The following is an 18562-nucleotide window of genomic DNA, read 5'->3' on the forward strand; positions in this document are numbered from 1 at the left end:
TCATTCTATGGCTCTACCAATAAGTCTGAGTTCTTAGTTTCACGCAGTATCTGAAAGAGGCAGTTTTGGAGTTAGGGACACCTGGGACATCTTGCCTGCCAGACTGAGCAAGTCATGTAAGTCTCAGTGTTTCAGACAACTCTTTAAAACTCTTAAGTTGCAGGTAATGATTTTCATTAATTTAGTTGCTTCTCTGCCTCTATAACCAAAAAGGGCATCAGGTAGCTATCATTGAAGAGCGAGATCTTGGTGGCTCCTGCGCATCTCTCCCTTACTGCTTCATAGCTTTGGTTTCCGCAGTCAGCTCTTTTGCCATTCAGACCTATTCACCCAGGCATTCAGCTTGCTGGAACTCTGTCAAGCCTGTTTAGAAATGCTTTATTTTTTATTTTTTATTTTTTTTGCCTCAATGATCACTCCTCCAGGTCTGCGTACTGAGTTAAGGTGACAAAAATGTTCCTTCTCGTTCCACCTCGCTTGTGTGGTTAGAGCCAGGGCTTAACCGAGTCACTCAAAGGTTTCGTTCAGCAAGACTGGAGGAGCGACCTTTGTTCTACATTCTTTCCAGCGTCAAAACTGTCCCCTTCGCTAAGCGTCGGAGTTCTGGGCGGATTGCATGAGGTGTGGCGAACTATTTCTTTCCCTAAGCTTGCCTCCTATTGTTTCCCAGGTGTAGAAACAACGTCCTTGTGGAGGCTGCTGGGACAACGAAGGCAAGGTCGTGAAGCCTTCAGGACTTCTTGGGGGAGGGCCAGCGAAAGCAACAGAAGGCTCCGGTTACCTTTGTACGCACGCGAGGCGTCCAGACTCCTCCTCGAGCACAATCGTGCGGGGAGGCAGGCGGCTCCCTGGGGCACCAGCCTGACTCGCGCGCGCTCACCTTAGCCTCTTCCTCGCGCTGTGTGGGATGATACCCAGGGCTGGTGGGGCTGGAAGGAGGAGCGCAGAAGGGGGAAAGGGCGTGCTTTTCCAGTTCTCCCGGACGCCTGAGGAGTTTGAAAGGAGAGTCGGGAAGGTGGGGAGAGAGAGTGGGAGGACTTACGGAGGGCTTCAAGACCAGCCCCTTTACAGCCGGCAAGCTAACGAGAGAGATGCGCACAAAGCGCGCGGGGCGAGGGCTTTCTAGGAAGCGGATACTGAGGAAGGCGTGGCCAAGGCTGGGCAGCGCGCGAGGCGAAGGCTTCTCGGCAGCTACGAGCGGGGGGGGCGTGCCCAAGGCGGGCACGGGGCGGGGCCGAGCGCGAGCCAAAGGGCGGACCCGCTTGGGGCCCTACCTTCTGCTCCCTCCCTTCGCTTCCCCTCCCCCGCCCGGCCCTACCCGGGTTTCCCAGCCTCCCCCGCGCCTCCTCGGCTCCGGCAGTCGCAGCATCGGGCGCGCGTCCCCGTCCCTGACTCTTTCAGTGCTATGGCGGCCTACAGCAAGTACCTGACGGCGCGGAATTCCTCGCTGGCCGGGGCCGCCTTCCTAGTGCTCTGCCTGCTTCACAAGAGGCGTCGCGCTGCTGTCGCCGCCGCTTCCCGCGCCGGAGGCCCGCCGCACGGGTAAGCGGGGCCCGCCTCCTCCTCCTCGGGAGTCCGTGTCGCGCACCCCGGTGCCCGGAGCACCAGCTCCGGGGTCCTGCCGGGCTTTCCCCCAGCCCTCTGCCGGGGCCAGCCCGAACTAACTCCACCGGCCCCGGCGCCTCGCTGGTGTCTGCGAGGCGGGCTGGGCGGGGGCGCCCTGCCTGGCGCGAGCCCTCGACCTCCCTCCCCCGCTCACCTCCCCCTCCCGGGCACTCGCGGCGGCGCCCCTTAGAACGCGTGCCCCCTCCCCTCGCCTCAACTTTGGGGGTGTCGTCGCGCTCCTCCCCCTGCGAGGCGGGTGCAGGACCCGGCGCGGCCGGGAGTCCCGACTGTGAACCCCCTCCGCCGGCGTCCGTGCCGGCTCCTGAGCCCCAGAAGAGTCGGGGGTCTTCCCAAAGCCGTGAGGAGGAGGAGGGCGAGTCGTAAAACTCCCTTAGACCCACTTGGCAAAGTCTCGTAGGAAAGTGATTTGCGGACTTGGCCAGGGGCCTGTCATCGAGACCGGTCGAATCTGTGACCCAAGAATTTGATTGAACAGGGTGTCCCATTCCCGAGGTTCTCCGCTTCCTCCCGCTCGGCAGGTGAAAGGTGAAATCTCCCTCCTGCCTCGTCCAGATCCTGATCTGGTGCTTCCCGCTTGAAAAGGATTCCCTTGGGAGATGTGGCGCCTGTTTTTAGGATTAGGGAAACTGGAGGATACGGGGGTCTGTGTGGATCCTGAAGAAAAGCAGTGGGAAGGAAGGAGGATGTTAAAACGGAGTATTTCGTTGAAGTTACTGTCCTACGGTCTAATGTCCTGTGCCTTCATCTTCCTGTTCTGTTTTTTCAATCACTATTTTATTTCATTAAAACTGCTATCACGGAAATCTGGAGTAAGAGGAATTTAAATTTTATTCAGTTGGAAGAACTATGGAGACCTTAGTACCTGTTCAATTCTGTGCTGTTAATTGTAGTTTCTAATAGGAAATAGTTCTCACTTGAATAGCGACACGGTAACATGAGCATATCCAAGGAGGAAAAACTGAAATTCTGTACCTTAAAACAACAACAACAAAACCTTGTTTGATTCTACTTCTTACCTACAAAGTTACTAATTAAAAAAAACGCAAAAATAAAAATATAAAGTGAGTTTGCATTAATGCTCTCTCAGAGAGTATTGCTTAAATGAATAGAATAAACACGTTAGTGTTTAAAGAGTACATAGCAGAACTAGATAGGCCTCAATGAAAACTTTAGACATTTGACTGGAAAATTCAACACTAGCATTAGTGATACAGACTTTTTATTAAAATGGCTCAAAAAATGAAGATCCTTTTATTAGAAATTATGCAAGCATTTGGAAATTAAATTGCACTACGGTGAATATATTTGAGTAAGAAACCAATGCTTCATGGTCTGTTGAATGGAAGTAAAAAAGATTTGTAGGTAATAGATAAAATCGGCATTTGGCAAAAAAAGAAACACAAAACATGCCATATCTCTCAAAATATATCTAAACTTCATAAGGATATCAAAATGTTATTTTGGGAGAGGAAATGAAATGGTCAAATCTGCTTTTAGGAATGGGACATGATCTGTGAATTTCATTTGTAGAAATAACTCTTGAATGAGGAAGCCCCCTGTACCAGTAAAGGTCTTTACCTCCTTTTAGAAAGTTGCCTAGAACACTGAAAGGTTAGCTAGAATCAGAGGTAGAACTTGAATTCGGGTCTAATTAGTCTGTTCTGTCTGCCATGCCAGGATACCTTTTTGTAAAGCTTTATGAGTATACTGTAGTCTAAATTGTTTTAATTATCTTTCTGTAACCAACTAAGATTAATGAACCTTTTGTGTTACAACTTGTAAAAATTGCCTATTTAATGAAGTGCTTATATTTAACTGTCTTTTTGAATCTCTTCAGAAGTGACTAATTAGATATATATAAAGATTAATAAAAAAAAAAAAAGGCCAAGTCATTCCTTTCCTCATAATTAAACATGTTAGACACAAGGAGCCTCTAGAGTTGAGCTCTTGTAAAGTGAAAAATTGTTGTTTTTAAATTTAATACTCCAGTGAAAGTATTAAAAAATGCACTGAGGGACTGAGCTGATAAATCACGCTGCCAAAAGGAAGTTGGCATCCACACAGAGTTTTTTTCTATTAACCTGTAAGCTCTATGGGGAAAATGGCTTAACCTTATCTAAAGCTAAGTTTCCTTTACTACTCACTTAGCACCATACTCTATTTAGTAAATACTTGTCCTATTTTTTTTTTTTTTTCATTTGTTCAAAAGGAATTTCTTTTGATGAAGGCACAGCATCATTCAATCCAACAAGTATTTGTGGAACCCATGCCTACTTGATAATAGAGCTATTAAAACGTATATGTGATAAAGTGTGTCCTGCCTTTTGGGCATTTTCACCTGGAGTTTTTTTTGTTTTTTTTTTGCTAAGGCAATTGGGGTTAAGTGACTTTCCCAGAGGTAGGAAGTGTTAGGTGTCTAAGGTCAAATTTAAACTCAGGTCTTCCTGACTTCAGGGATGGTGCTCTTATCTACTACACCAACTAGCTGCCGCCTCACCTGGAGTTCTAATCTATGTCTTACTGTCTTACCTAGTAAGGCTTTGCTAAAACTTAACTCATTATCTTCCCCTCTCCCCCACTTTCCTCCTCTAAAACCCATCCCTCTTCCTAACTATTATTACAGTTCAGGAGACCGAAATCCTGTCAGTCATTCAGCCTCCCACTTTAAGCATCATCCTTATCTCCTTTTATCCCCTTCATATCTAAACTCTTGCCATGTTTCATGTATATGCACCTTTCTCTTTTCTGAAAGAGTGGCCACTTTGCTTTTCTTTGCATCTCCGTATCTTAGCACAGTATGTGCATATAGTAGTTACATTTATGATTAGGTAAACAATAGACAAATAAATAATAAATGTTATAGAATTCAGGAGAGATGAATAGAGTTCTCAAGGAAGACCTCATTAAGGAGGTGAGATTTGATTGGGACCTTGAAGAAGGGATAGGATTTTAGATTTGTTTTTATATGGAAGAAACACATTATTAAGCTTATTCCCTTAGACATTTTGGGGAAGGATTATATAAAATCTACCATAAATTTCCTTTAGGTTCATTAAATCTAATTTGTAGAGAATAACATTGCTAAAATATGAACAAGTAATTTGTCACTTATGAATGATTATTATTATTAAATAATTATAAGGCAAAATTCTCACAGGAAAGACTTAAGATACAGGAGTATGTAGTCCTGAAATATTTGGATTTCTCTACCTTTATTCTTTCCTTGACCCTTCCACTCCCCAAGTCTTCAATAAAAATGATAAAATGTTTTAGACATCTCAGATTAGCTAATCAAAAGTCAAGACTTGCCTTCCAGGATACTTTTTTCTTCTGGTTCTTGTATCTTTCTCTCTCTATATATGTATGTCTTCAATTGTGTATATTAAATCCCTAAGCTCAGTACTTGGCACTGTATACATTTTTTCCACCTTGAAATTCATTTGTAGAGTTTTTAGCATATTAGAGCTATAAAGTACTATAGAAATAATTTAGTTCATCTCATTGTTTTGTACTTGAGGAAAGTAAGATTTAGAAAGGTTAAATCTTTTCTGGCTTCAACTGCATCTTATGAAGAACTTATAGTCTTCTTTATCTCTTACTATTAGAATATATGTCCTTATTTGAGAAAGCTGTTGGGATCACCTTAAATTCAAGACAACATGGCATAATGGAAAGCATAGGCTCAGGAGTCACAAGACCCAAGCTTTGGTTCAGGCTTTGTCAACTTGTAGTGTGAATCTAAGACAAATCATTTCTCTTCTCTGGGCTTCAATTCCATTGTCTTTTAAAATGAAGGAATTGGACAAGGCAGTTCCCTTTTGATTGTAAATCTTGAGTGTAACTTCACAAAGCACATCATTTTTTCCCTGAAAATCTATTTCTTCTAACAGATTCTCTGTGGCACTTATACTACTTTTCTTCCCAAAAAACATCTTTGACTTTGCCCACCTTCCCTGTGTTTCATCTGTACCTTCTGTCAGCTGTTACATGTTAATATTTTTCATTCATCTTTTCTTTACTCTTTCCACTGTTATTCTCTTCTAAACTCTTGCTAATTCATCTTAGTTCTATAGTAGCTTTCTAACTAATGTTCCTGCTGCCAGACCTTTCCTTCTTTTCAGGCTCCTGTTTATTGAGGTCTTATTATTTGCAAAGAGTCATGATAAATGATGTGGGGGCAAAAAAAAGTAAAAGACACAATTATCTGCCTGATTCAGGGGCTTATGATATAGTTAGACATTTTATTTCATACCCAGCACATTAGCAAAGATGATGAAAGAGATAGGAACAATCAGTAACAGAGGAAACGGCACAAAAGAAAGGTGAACATTTCTACTCTTTTGATAGAGTTAGGAATCAAATCTAACCAATTTGGAATACATATTAAAAAACGACTAAAAGACTTATACATTTTGACTCAAAGATCCCATTGCTAGACGTATATCCCAAGAATTGGCCAAAGATGGAAAGTAAAGTCTCATATTGACCAAAATAAATATTTTTTGTGGTAACAAAGAACCAGAAATGAAGTAAACGCTCATCAGAATGGCTAAATGAATTGTGGTTACATGAGCATATAGTAATACTTGGGTGCTGTAAAAAGATAAATCACACAAACACAAAATTAGAGTTGGAAGGGACCTCAATGGCCATCTGGGTTCAGCCTATCCATGAAAGAAATACTCACTGGTATTGGGCTGAGGTGGTTGTCCAGCCTCTACTTGAATAACTTAAGGAGAAGGATGTGAATATGAAGAATTCAGAGTATGTGAAAGTGTATCTGAACTGAAGTAAGCAAAGCCAAGAAAAACAATATACATAATGACTACAACAATGTAAGTGGAAAAAACAAAATAATTGAAACAATGTAATTTTAATGTAATTGTAATTATAATTTTTTTTTTGCGATCCAAATTTTTGTGAGGAGGAAGCATGGTTCCAGAGAAAAGGTGAGAAAATATATTCCCCTCCCTTCTTTGCAGAGTTGAGGGACTTTGGGTATGGAGCATCATATGCCTTCATATGCTGTTTATGTGTTGGTTAGTTTTGCCAAATATTTTTGTCTCTTATTTATTCTTTGTTACAAGAGATAGCTTGCTAGGGAGGGGACATTCAGAAATGTAGTTGATACATTACAAATACTAAATAATTTTAAATTTACAGTTGGGGAGACAAGACATTCACATAAAAATGAAATAAAGTAAGAAGATATTAATGCTATATCCTCATTGCAGTTTGTGAAGTAAGTAATCACAACTGTTATATAGAGACTCACAGCGCTTACATCTGGAAAGGATTTTAAATTTTAAAAAATATTTAAAATTTTACCTGTCTTAATAAATATTTCCCCCACCCACCCTAGACATTTTCATACACAGAGTAAAACAGAGAAAAAATATACAAATCTATACTGTATACTGTATAATGCTTCTCCTTTGGAAAGAACTTTAGAGAACATCTAGTCCAACTTATCTTATTATTGATGGTAAAATTTGAATCCAGATCCCTTGTGACTCAAAAGTCTATCCACTGTCTTTTCCATTATAGGCCATTGAATTTAATAAGCACTTTCCTCATGATCATACTGTGAAGATTATTAGTTTTTAAAATTTTATTTTATTAAAGCTTTTTATTTACAAAACATATGGATAAGTAATTTTTCAACAAAGACTTCCAAAACCTTCTGTTCCAAATTTTCCCCTTACCCCCTCCCCTAGATGGCAGATATCCCCTAGATATCCAATACATGTTAAATATGTTAAAATAAATGTTAAACCTTATATATGTATTCATATACATTTATCTTGCTGACAAAAAATCGGATCAGGAAGGGAAAAAAAATGAGAAAGAAAACAAAATGCAAGCAAACAACAAGAGTGAGTGAAAATGCTATGTTGTGGTCCAAACTCAGTTCCCACAGTCCTCTCTCTGGGTGTAGATGGCTCTCTTCATCTCTGAACAGTTTTGAATCATCTCATTGTTGAAGAAAGCCACGCCCATCAGAATTGATCATTGTGTACTCTTGTTGCTGTGTATAATGATCTGGTTCTACTCATTTTACTTAGTATCTCTCCAGATCTCTCTGAAATCATCCTGCTGATCATTTCTTACAGAAAACAATATTCCATTAACATTCATATACCATAATTTATTCAGTCATTCTCCAACTGATGGGCATCCATTCATTTTCCAGTTTCTTGCCACTCCAAAAAGGGCTTCCACAAACATTTTTCCCTTCTTTAAGATCTCTTTGGGATATAAGCCCAGTAGAAACTGTTGGGTCAAAGAGTATGCACATTTTGATAACTTTTTGAGCATAGTTCCAAATTGCTCTCCAGAATGGTTGGATCTGTTAATTTACTGTGAAGATTATTAATGTCATTTGACTGGTGAGGAAGCACTCCTTAATTCCTAAGAATACAAAGGGAACAATAGAATAGTCTTTGCCCTGCAGCAGTTTTTTTGGGAAGGTAATTAAGTCTAGAAAAGTAGTTTGGAGCCAGGTTCTGAAAAGCTTTAATTTGTCAAACAAAAGAGGTTATATATTTAATCTTGGAGGCAAAAGAGAGTCTGTAGAGTTTTATGAGCAGGGGATCAATATAGTCTGTTGTATACTTTAGGATGTTGGATACATTATGAAATTTTGGTCATTGCATATGATATTTTTGACTAATCCATAGGTTTAGAGCTGGGAAGATTCTTAGAAGCCATCTGTTCCATTTTCTTAATTTTCATTTTTGTCACAAGGGAAGTTTCAATCTGAATGGGGAAGGGAGGAATTTGAAATTATCATGGTGTAAACGCAAAAGTCATTAATAAAATAATCTTTGAAATTGTATCTATTACTTTAGTTTTTGTTTCATCTTTATTTCTAAATGTAGCTCTCCTTCCCCTTTTCAAGATATAGGTTTCCTAACAAAGAATAAAAAAGTCTTAAATAAAAAAGGCTATTTAAGGTTAGCTGGTATAAGAGGAAGAACACTTAACTCTGAAGGCATGATATGGTTCAAATTCTGGCTTTGACGTTTAACCACCTCTATTGTTGCAGGCCGGAGGCAGCTAAGTTGCTCTGTAGAGTTACAACTACATGGTTGAAGGGACCTCAGTTTCTTTTCTTTATGTTCTTTAAATGAAAAAGTTGGATCTAAATAGTCTCTGAGTTCCTTTCTGCTTTGGGCCTATGAACCAATAACATCAGTTGAATCTTGACACACTTAATTAAGTGTGTCACTTTTTCCATCATCTGCTCTGCTTGGTTTCTGCCCTAGGAACATCATGCCCCCTGCAGGATAAACTGATTACCTGAAATCTCAGATTGATACAACCTCTCGCCCCTCCCCCCTCCCCCCCCAACTAGTGCTGGAGAGCAGAACAATAAACTCCTTAAAGTTTCCTAAGGCCTCAGAACCTTATAATTCATTTCATTTCCAATTCTTGTTCTGCTTGATTTTGACTCCATGAAAATTGTGTATTTCTCTACATTGAGTACTTTTTCTCTACTTAATTACCTATTCACACCAATACTCTTTGCATTTGGGATTATCAAAAGAAGGAGAAACAGATTTTGGATAAATGCAAAGGTAAATTTTCTAATAACTATAACATTAGCTTAATTAATGGTCTACCCCAGAATACTTCTTATTGGAAGTTTCCTTACTGGAGGTGGAGGTCTTAAAGCAGAATGAATAGATATTTATTTAGACAGGAGTTGAAGGAGATGGCTTCTGAGATCCTTCTAACTTAATCTGAGTAATTAAGAGTTAAAAATATTTCTATAATTAAAAGACTTATAATGAGGAGTTTGCCTCTAGTAAATTTTTGAACTGAGTTTTAGATTTTAGGTCCTTTGACTCATTCAGTGAACTTTGTAATAGCAATTTCTAACTTTCTTCATAACCAAAGTATAAGTCTCCTGATTATTATCATGGGCCTTTGAAATATTTACTTAATCCTGAATCATGTTCCCCAACATATTTTTAGCTGTCTTCTCTTGGGTCTGGATTTATGCTTAAGAACCTGAATACCAATAGATATATGTACAAACATTGAAAACTTTTTTAGCACAGTGACTGACACGTAGTAGGTACTTAAATAAATGTTTGTTGAATCAAGTCAGTGACCTTAAAATTTTTAGTGATTATTTATGAATGAGGACACAAGAATAACTATTTATCATTTATACCGCCAGAATTCTATATATTTAGTCATGAATGAATAAATAAAGCATTTATTAAACAGTGTGTGCAAGGCACTATACTAAGTGCTGGGAATCACACATTTAGTCCCTTTCAAAGAGCTACTATCCACTGAGGAAGACAAACATGTGAAAGTTTTCAGCAGCAAGTTAATTGGAAAAGACCCATGGTCCTTGGGCTTCAGTCTCTAAACAGAAGTCATTGTTTCTTTTAAAACGTCATTATTTGTTATTTGAATATTCTTAATATGAATATTACTAATATTATTCTCTTAGGTTCCTAAGCTGTCTCAATCAGGGCTGAAAGGAGTTTTCAGTGGTCAAGGTACTAGTGGTGGTTTCATTTATGTGAGTCTCAGAGTATCTTGCTGCTTCAGTTAGGCTGACTTGCTCATCTTTGTATGTGGCAGTTGTTGCCAACCTTTTTTTTTTTCCCTGAAGCAATTGGGGTTAAGTGATTTGCCTAGAGTCATACAACTAATTAAGTATTGTCTATGGCCAAATTTGAACTCAAGCCATCCTGACATCAAAGTGGGGACTCTCCACTATGCCATCTAGCTGCCCTGGTTGATTGCCACCTTAATTCACTGATATAATTCTCAGTTTCCAGATACTAGTCTGGAACTTATGAGAAGTTTATGAAATGCCTATTTGTAATAAGCTGCATTCTCAGTCTTTAATATTGTTTTGAAAATTGTTTACATCTTTATATATTTTGGTCTTCCTCTGCTTAATTTCTAAACCATTGTTTAGCTTTATAAGTAAGTTGAATGTGTATGATCTAGTAATTTTTACTTTTATTAATTTATTTTTTAAGCTTTTTATTTTCAAAACAAATGTATGCATGATTTTTCAACACTGACCCTTATAGTCTTTTGTTTCAGATTTTCCCCTCCTCTCCACCCCTTTCCCTATATGGCAAGCGATCCAATATATATTGGACATATTAAAATATATGTTACATCCAATATGTGTAAACATTTATATAGTTCTCTTGTTGCACAAGAAAAATCAGATCAAAAAGGGAAAAAAGCGAGTAAGAAAACAATGCAAGCGAATATCAAAAAGTGAGAATATTATGCTGTGAGATCTATTTTAAAAAAGAGCATAACTCGACATTTCCAAACATTTATATTGTCAGAAAGTTTCATATACTTGAAATATTTTGGATTGTAATTTGGTGTGGCATTCTTACTATCAATTTTGTCTTTTTTCCTTTGGTTATTCTACCAGTCTCCAGTGGAAAATCATGATATTCCTCTCTCCTTTTGAAACAGCAACTGCTGTTGGCAGAACAAACTTTTGTCCATTCCAAGACAGACAAAGAATTAAAGGATCAGATGCCTTCTAACACTGACTGTAGTGGAAGTTAAGTCTTTTACTTCCTAAAGTTGTTAGCATAGAATTTTATATTTGGTAAATATTTAGCATAAATATTTGTGGATTGAATGAAGGGCTTTTTCACTTGGGATCAAACTGACTACAAATTAAGTTATTTTGTAAAGCAAGAATTAATATAGAATTTTGTGCTAAATTAAATTCACAGAGGATTGTTATATCATAGATTAGAGGTGGAATGAATCTTATTCTTCATTTACTCTAACCTCTCATTTTACAGATGAGGAAACTGAATCTCAAAGAAAGGAAGCAACTCTTGTTAGGTCACACTAATAATTAATGGCAGTTTTGAGATTTGAATCCTGGTACTCTGATTGTACACCCAGAAATCTTTCCTACTTCTCTTTATTAAAAGAAGCTTATGTGGATGGGATATAGTCAGGAGTAAAAGTTTTTTTATTGGCACAGAAAATTTAAGGTAGGAATGTGATTCCTGATGCACAAAGTGTTTTCTATTTCAAAATACTAGAAAAATGTTGAAAGATAAGAAATTTAATTCATTTAGATAGTTAACTATGAAATGGATTCATAGTTTGAAGGAGAGAAAAGTTTTGAATATGAATATGAGTCAGGTTTCTTTGAAAAATTGTAATGCTGTTTTGAGTTATTGAAAAGAATTAGGGAAACTGGACAAATGTATGCATTTCTAAGGAATCATGATGACTGGTGGAGATTATATTTTATTTTATTATATTTTGGATAAAAACAAAACACAAATTCTGTTGGGTTCACCTCACCCTATGAATATAAGCAAAGATGAAAAAAGATATGAGCAATAACAGGTAGAAAAGTTATGGGAAGACAGTCCTATAATGGATTGTTTATAGAACTGCAGAGGTCCTACCATATTTGTTTTCATTTTGGAATTAGAAGAGTGACTAAGAGTTATGTACTTTATGGTTTGGCAATCAGTAACAATTTATTAAACTTCTGTTATCCAGACTCAGCAATCCCACTAGTAGGTATATAACCCTAAGAAAGTAAAAAATAAAAAATAAAAAAATAACTAAAAATCAAAAGTCTAATAATAATAATAGCTATCATTTGTCTAGTGATTTGAGATTTGCAAATTGCTTTATAATTTAATTTTAATCCTCTTGACTACTCTGAGATATAAATCTTTGCCCTAACACTGCAAGGATATGCAACAAAGATAAAATGGCACTTAACATATATAGACAAAGGCTCCATTTGGGATCTGGTCTGGTCAGGTCAGCAAGGTATAGTGAATTCAGTGGTCTTAAGCCCTTGTATGACCAGAAAGAAGGAGTCAAGGGGGTTCTATTACAGTATGCTACTTTCATTTTGCACCTAAGGAGAGTTGAATGGTTAAGTAGCTTATCCCTAGGTATAGTACTAATGACTAGGCTAGTGTCTATAGCAGGATTCAAACTTTTTCTTGCTGCCTTCAATAGGTATCAAAATAGTCATAGCAGCTCTTTATGATAGAAAGCAAGTGTGGATGTCTATCAATTGAGAAATTACCAAAAAAAAAAAAAAAAAAAAGCCTAGTGGCATATGAATGAATCTATTTCTGAGAAAATAAAGAGAATTCAAGGAAATGTGGAAAAATTTTTGTGTACTGATGCAGAGGAAAATAAATAGAATCAAGAAGATATTTATAATGATTATAACAGTGTAAATTGAAATATTAGAAGAAGAGGATTCAATTTCTGAATAGTGGAAAACAGAAATGGAGAAGAAGGAATTAAAATGTATTTCCTTCACAGTAAAGACTGTTAGGAGAGAATGATACATTGTCAGACAAGATTTCTGTGTCAAGATTTCTTGTATTTAATCTCTTCCCTCTGTCACAGGAGAGTTTTTAGTAAAGAATTAGAAGGTTACAATGAAGCAAAGATAAGGTTATCTTTGCTAAATGTATTTAAAAAACCTACCAAGTATCAAAGTCTGCAGTGGAAAACATTAATCTTAAAACCCGGAACAGAACCTAGAGTATTGTAGGGAAGCACTGGAGTGGGCAACAGTAAGTAAAACAAGGGCAGGAATAATCTCTTTAGAAACTCATTGGTGTGAGTTCTGGTCCTAGCACCTATTAATTGGATGGATGATTTTGTACTTCTTTGAGCCAATTTCCTTATCTTATAAATTATGTATAATGCTACTTGGATTACTAATGCCTAGGTTATTCTCTTAGAGAGTGCTTTGTAAACCATGAAAGATTGTGTAAGTATAAACTATTATTATGAATGAAAATCACATGTGAATGCATTGTTGCTTTGTTTTTTTGACATTGAAATCATTCAAAAGGGTGGTCTAGATATTTATGTATCAATTTTAAGTATTTGAGAAAATCATAATTTTAGAGTCATTATGATTCAATAATTGCTTTCTTCATTGTTGCTATTGCTTTGGGTCACATATCTACTTTTTTGTGGACGTTTCTCTTTTTTAAACTAGAAGACATCATTGAATTTACCCATCTTATTCATCAAATTTGATTCTAAATTACTTTTGGCCATTTAAAAAAACCAAATCCACCCTCACAAGATGCAAATTTGTCACTTGTGAAGAGACTTGGATTCTCAAAATGAATCTAGAAGTTTAAAATCATTGGAACAAGTTTCCCAACCTCTTTATGAAGAGGAAAAATCTTATTTAATATGATATTAGACAACATGATTTTGTAGGAGAGAATTCCTTAGGAATAATATCAATGTACCCAATAAGCAACATGATTAAATAAATTAGCATTCAGAGGATTTCTTAGTCAACAATGCCAGGCACTATGCTTGGCCAAATGGCAATAAATCCAGAAGGGTGGAGATTTTTGTTTTTAATAGAGGCTGTCTTATTATCTTTATTTAGTTTACTGCTTAGATTTTTTTTTTTTTTTTCTGTTTTAAAGTTTTTTTTCCTTACTGTTGTGGTGCAGATTTTTGTTCCAAGCGGTAAAGTACTATGGCATAAACAAGTCATAGAAAAAGTACAAATAATTTGGTAAGTACTTGACTACTTCAAGTAGTAGAACTGTTAAACTTTTTTGGGATATATAATTTAAGGGTTTAGAGTGTGTCCTGAATATAGATTTTTGCATGGTAGATGCTTTAAAGTTTTAGCCTAGATTGTGGCATTTCCTGGTTTATTAACTCTCAGTTCAACAAGTATTAAGTGTCTATTGTGTGCCAAGCACTATGTTAGGTCCGTGAAATCCTCAAGAATACTTTGCTGAAGAGTGGAAATTAACAAGATGTGCACAGATAAATATATTCAAATAGACATTTCCTTGAATCAGCATAACATTAACAATTGAAGAAGACTGGAATCAGGAAAGTTGGAGGCCTTGTTACAGTCTCAAAATGAACCTTGAAAGAAGCTAGAGGTTCCATGGATGGTGAAGGAGAGCATTCCAGGCATTATGGGATTGAACACAGAAATGGGATTAAGATATTCTAGTCTTATTCATAGATATACCTATGAGATGGGTTTTTCATTTAACTTTTGAGAAGAATTAAGACCTGGAAAATATGTACTTAGACAAGTTATCCTTGTAATAGGAAAAAAAAGTAAATAATACAGCATAAATTTGTTGTGATGTAGCTCCATTGAGACTTCTTTATTGCAAGATATGATAAGTGATATTCATTGTAATAAAATCTTTTTTGAAATAATTAAATGAAAATTCTGGAGGTTAGGCTGGAATTCCATTAAATAAATTCTTATTCTGATAGGTTAGACATTTTCCTTTATCCCACCCTTTTACTCAGTAAACTGATTTCCAAAGTTTACATTCACTGTAAAGAAATAGGAGTTGTCCTTGTAAACCCTGTCACATTAATTTTTACTACTTGACATACTGCTGCTATTGTAGCAAATTACTTTCATTTAGCTGAGGATTAGTATGCAGGATTAGAGAAATCTTTTTGCTTTTATGTTTTTTAAAGATTCTATAGTAGGAAGCGACAATAGATTTGATATAAGGAAATATATTATTCTAGTTTTCAGGGTTATTTTGTCAGAATTCCATAACCCCAGACTGTTGGAATCCTAGTGTCAACTCAACTTGAAACAAGGTGAAAACTCAAGGGTGATGTCAGAATCCTGGTGTTAATAGAATTGATACAGTGCTTATTGGTTCACACCTTAGAGGGAATCCTTACAAGGTGATAAGTTGCTAATACTGATGGAAACAATGCTTATGTTCATACCTTTAGAGAGCTCATAAGTATCTAAGTACTCAATGGAGTTCACACGTTTGAGAGAGTTCAGGGTTTAGAAAAAAACACCGAATTCACACCTCCCTTAGGGCCAGAGCGCACTCTGGGAGATAACCCAGAATCCCTCTCCCTCCAGAAGGCGGAGTTAACCTTTGGGAGATCATATATAACAGGAACCTCTTAGAGTTTGGAGTTTGTTACTTGAGAGAGGTTTCTTGGGAGAGTTTTTCCTGGGAGCTGCAGAGAGTTTTACTTGGAGTTGGAGAGAGCTCTTGGGACCCACAAGCCTTATCTTTGAGGCAAGAGAGATTGCATTGCATCTTCCAACTTGGTGCTGGCTGTAGGCTGAAGAAAACAGAGGCAGAAGCCAAGGACAAAACTGCAAGATCTCTTGGAGCCAGTCAGAGAGATAGGCCTGAGCTAACCGGGCTATATTGTAGGACACAATGAAAGATTTGAACTTTCATCACCTGGCTGTGTTTTGGAAAAAGAACACCACACCAGACATAGGCATATATAATATAATGGTAAAAATTTTGGAATACATTATCAGAGACTCTGTTGTTGCTGACCTCATTATAATCATTGCTGCCCAGTCAATGCGTTGTTTCCTGTGTCCAAGATCTCAGGTTGGAGAATAGTCCAGTACACTATTTGGTTTACTTAAAATCCAGAATCTAGTTTTAGTCTAAGTTGCTAGTTTTCATTTAATCTTTTTGTTTCACTTATTAAAATCATAACTGACTGATCATTTTAATGTTGCACTGCGTTGATTTTCTTTATTCAATGATTTTTTTCCCCACTATGGACAGAAAGCTTTGATATCTCAGTTTGTAATTGGGAAATAAAAGGATGGGAACTCCCTTGTATTTTGAATTTCTAACCTATGATCTAGTTGCCTTTGCTTTAAACTGCCTGGTTGCCTGTCCCCCCCCTCCCCCTCCTTCTATTCCTCTCCCTCTCTTCCTCCTTCTTTTCCACTTCCCTCTCTCCCCTCTCTTTCTCTCTCTCCTTTCTCTTTCTCTCTTCTCTCTCTCCTGTCTCCTCCCCCCACCCCCAATTGATTTGTAGTTGGGTATCAGAGTTCTTCAGTAAGAAAGCTGATTAAGTAAGAAAGAATTAATTTGAAAGTCAAACTGAGGAATAGGCATTTAATTATAATTTTAGTACTTTAATTTATAATTTAGTACTTAAAACTTTTAAGTACTTCTGACTCTGTTAGTGATCATTTGCTTAGCATATTTTGATCATTCCTTGTGTTTTTATTCCGTGGTCTTTCTGATGGCATGCTGTCAAACTTGACCTTGATTCCAGTATTGCAGCCTGTGTTTGGAATTTGTACTACCTTTTGTAACTCTGACTCTGATTAACCTTACAAATACCTGGAGGAGAGGGCCAAGACCTTTGCCTGTGAAATTGCCACTTATTCAAAATGCAGTCTAGAATGCATTTTCATATCACATATGGTATTTGGTCTAGTTGTTGCAGTAATTTAAACTCTTATTCTTGCTGACAAAAGAATTTAGAGAGCAGAGATGGCAATATCAACATTGTTTTTTTAAAAATATGATTTTTTCATTGAATTCTTCTGTACATCATCATAGTTTTGTCCATATCCCTCTCCTTGACCCTCTTTAAAGAGTCATGCCATTATTTTTAAAGACAAAAAAAAGGAAAAACAAAAACAACACAACTAATCAATACATTGGAAAAAAATCAGAAGACATGAAATGTACCACATTGATAGTCCTCTTACCTCCTTCTAGTTATGCTTACTCTTTTCAGTTTTTCTACATTCCCTTGTAAATTTTTTTGTGTGCTTGATCTTTTCATTTACCTTACTGTAGTTATGCAGTTATTATGTTGTTTTCTTGGCTCAGTTTACTTCATCAGTTCATGTACATCTTTTTATGTTTCATTGAATTCATTATTTCGTACATCACAGTAACATTCAGGTGTCACAGTTTGTTTAGTTGTTTCACAATTGAACATTTACTTTGTTTTCAATTTCTTGCTATCATTAAAAAAAATGTTGCTATAAATATTTTGGTGCATATGGGAATTTTCTTCTTGATTTCCTTGGGTCCAAGGAATATAATAAAAGTCTTTGGGTCAAATGGTATGTCCCATTTTAGTCACTTTATTTGTGTAATTCCAAAGTGCTTTCCAAAATGTTTGCACAGCTCTACCAACAACAGTACATTAATTAGTGTGTTCATCATTCCACAATCCCTTCAACATTGACTATTGGCATTTTTTGGTCACCTTTGTCAAATTATAGGGTGTGAGGTGAAACCCTAGGATTTTTTTGCTGTTCATTTCTCTTATTAGGAATTTAGAACATTCTTTCATGTGTTCATGAATACTTTGCAGTTCTTCTTTTGAGAACTTAGCATTATCTCCTGCTTTTTAGAGTCAAAAGCAAGGAACAAACAATAACCCGTGAGTAGTAGTAATAGTAACTGTCCCAATGAAGACCCAATTGTCCAGTTCCAGTTGGACAGTGCAGTTTCCTCCCTTCCTCTCTTCCCTACTTTCCTTTTCTCCTGCTCTAATTTCCTTCCTTCCCTCCTTCCCTTTCTTCTTTGCCTCTTTCCCTTCCCTCCTCTCCTTTTTTTCCTCTTCTCTTCCCCTCCCCTCCCCTCTTTCCACATATATAAGGAAATTCTTAAAAAAAAAAAAAAAAAAGGAAATTCTTCCCTTATATGTGGATTTTCTGCCCAAAGAAATAGCTTTTTGATTGCTAAAACCTAGCCAGGATATCATGGTCTTTACAGACTAGATTTCTTTTTTATGGTCCATGCCTTAAACCCAAATCATCCTGCTTTTTTTTGAATGGCCAACAGTAAGTCCTAGCCCAAGACTCATTTAGTCATTCTTTGGATTCTGAAATCTCAGAGTGAGTATAAAGAGTAATTATTTCTGTTTTGGCTCGAAACCTGTGGGTCTTCTCCCTAATAATAATAATAATAATAATAATAATAATAATAATAATAATAATGGACTAGTTTATTTTATTTTATTATTTTTTAAAATTATAATAACTTTTTATTGACAGAAAATGGACTAGTTTAAAAAGGCTGTTCTTTGGCTCAATTTTACCTAGCCTTAATTACTGAATGGTCATTGCTTCAGTCAGTCTGAGATTTGGGAAAGACCTTAGCTT

General features: G+C 37.0%; 1 protein-coding gene across 1 annotated transcript in view; it reads left to right on the forward strand.

The window, feature by feature from the left end:
• The first annotated feature begins 1405 nt into the window (after positions 1 to 1405).
• ABCD3 (ATP binding cassette subfamily D member 3) overlaps positions 1406 to 18562 on the forward strand; it is an 81945-nt gene continuing 64788 nt past the window's right edge. Inside the window, exon 1 of the mRNA XM_031967110.1 lies at positions 1406 to 1542. Within this exon, the coding sequence (XP_031822970.1) occupies positions 1406 to 1542 (137 nt within the window). The remainder of the gene's footprint in view (positions 1543 to 18562) is intronic.

Source organism: Sarcophilus harrisii, chromosome 4 (assembly GCF_902635505.1).
Source record: "Sarcophilus harrisii chromosome 4, mSarHar1.11, whole genome shotgun sequence".
Taxonomy (NCBI): Eukaryota; Metazoa; Chordata; class Mammalia; order Dasyuromorphia; family Dasyuridae; genus Sarcophilus; species Sarcophilus harrisii.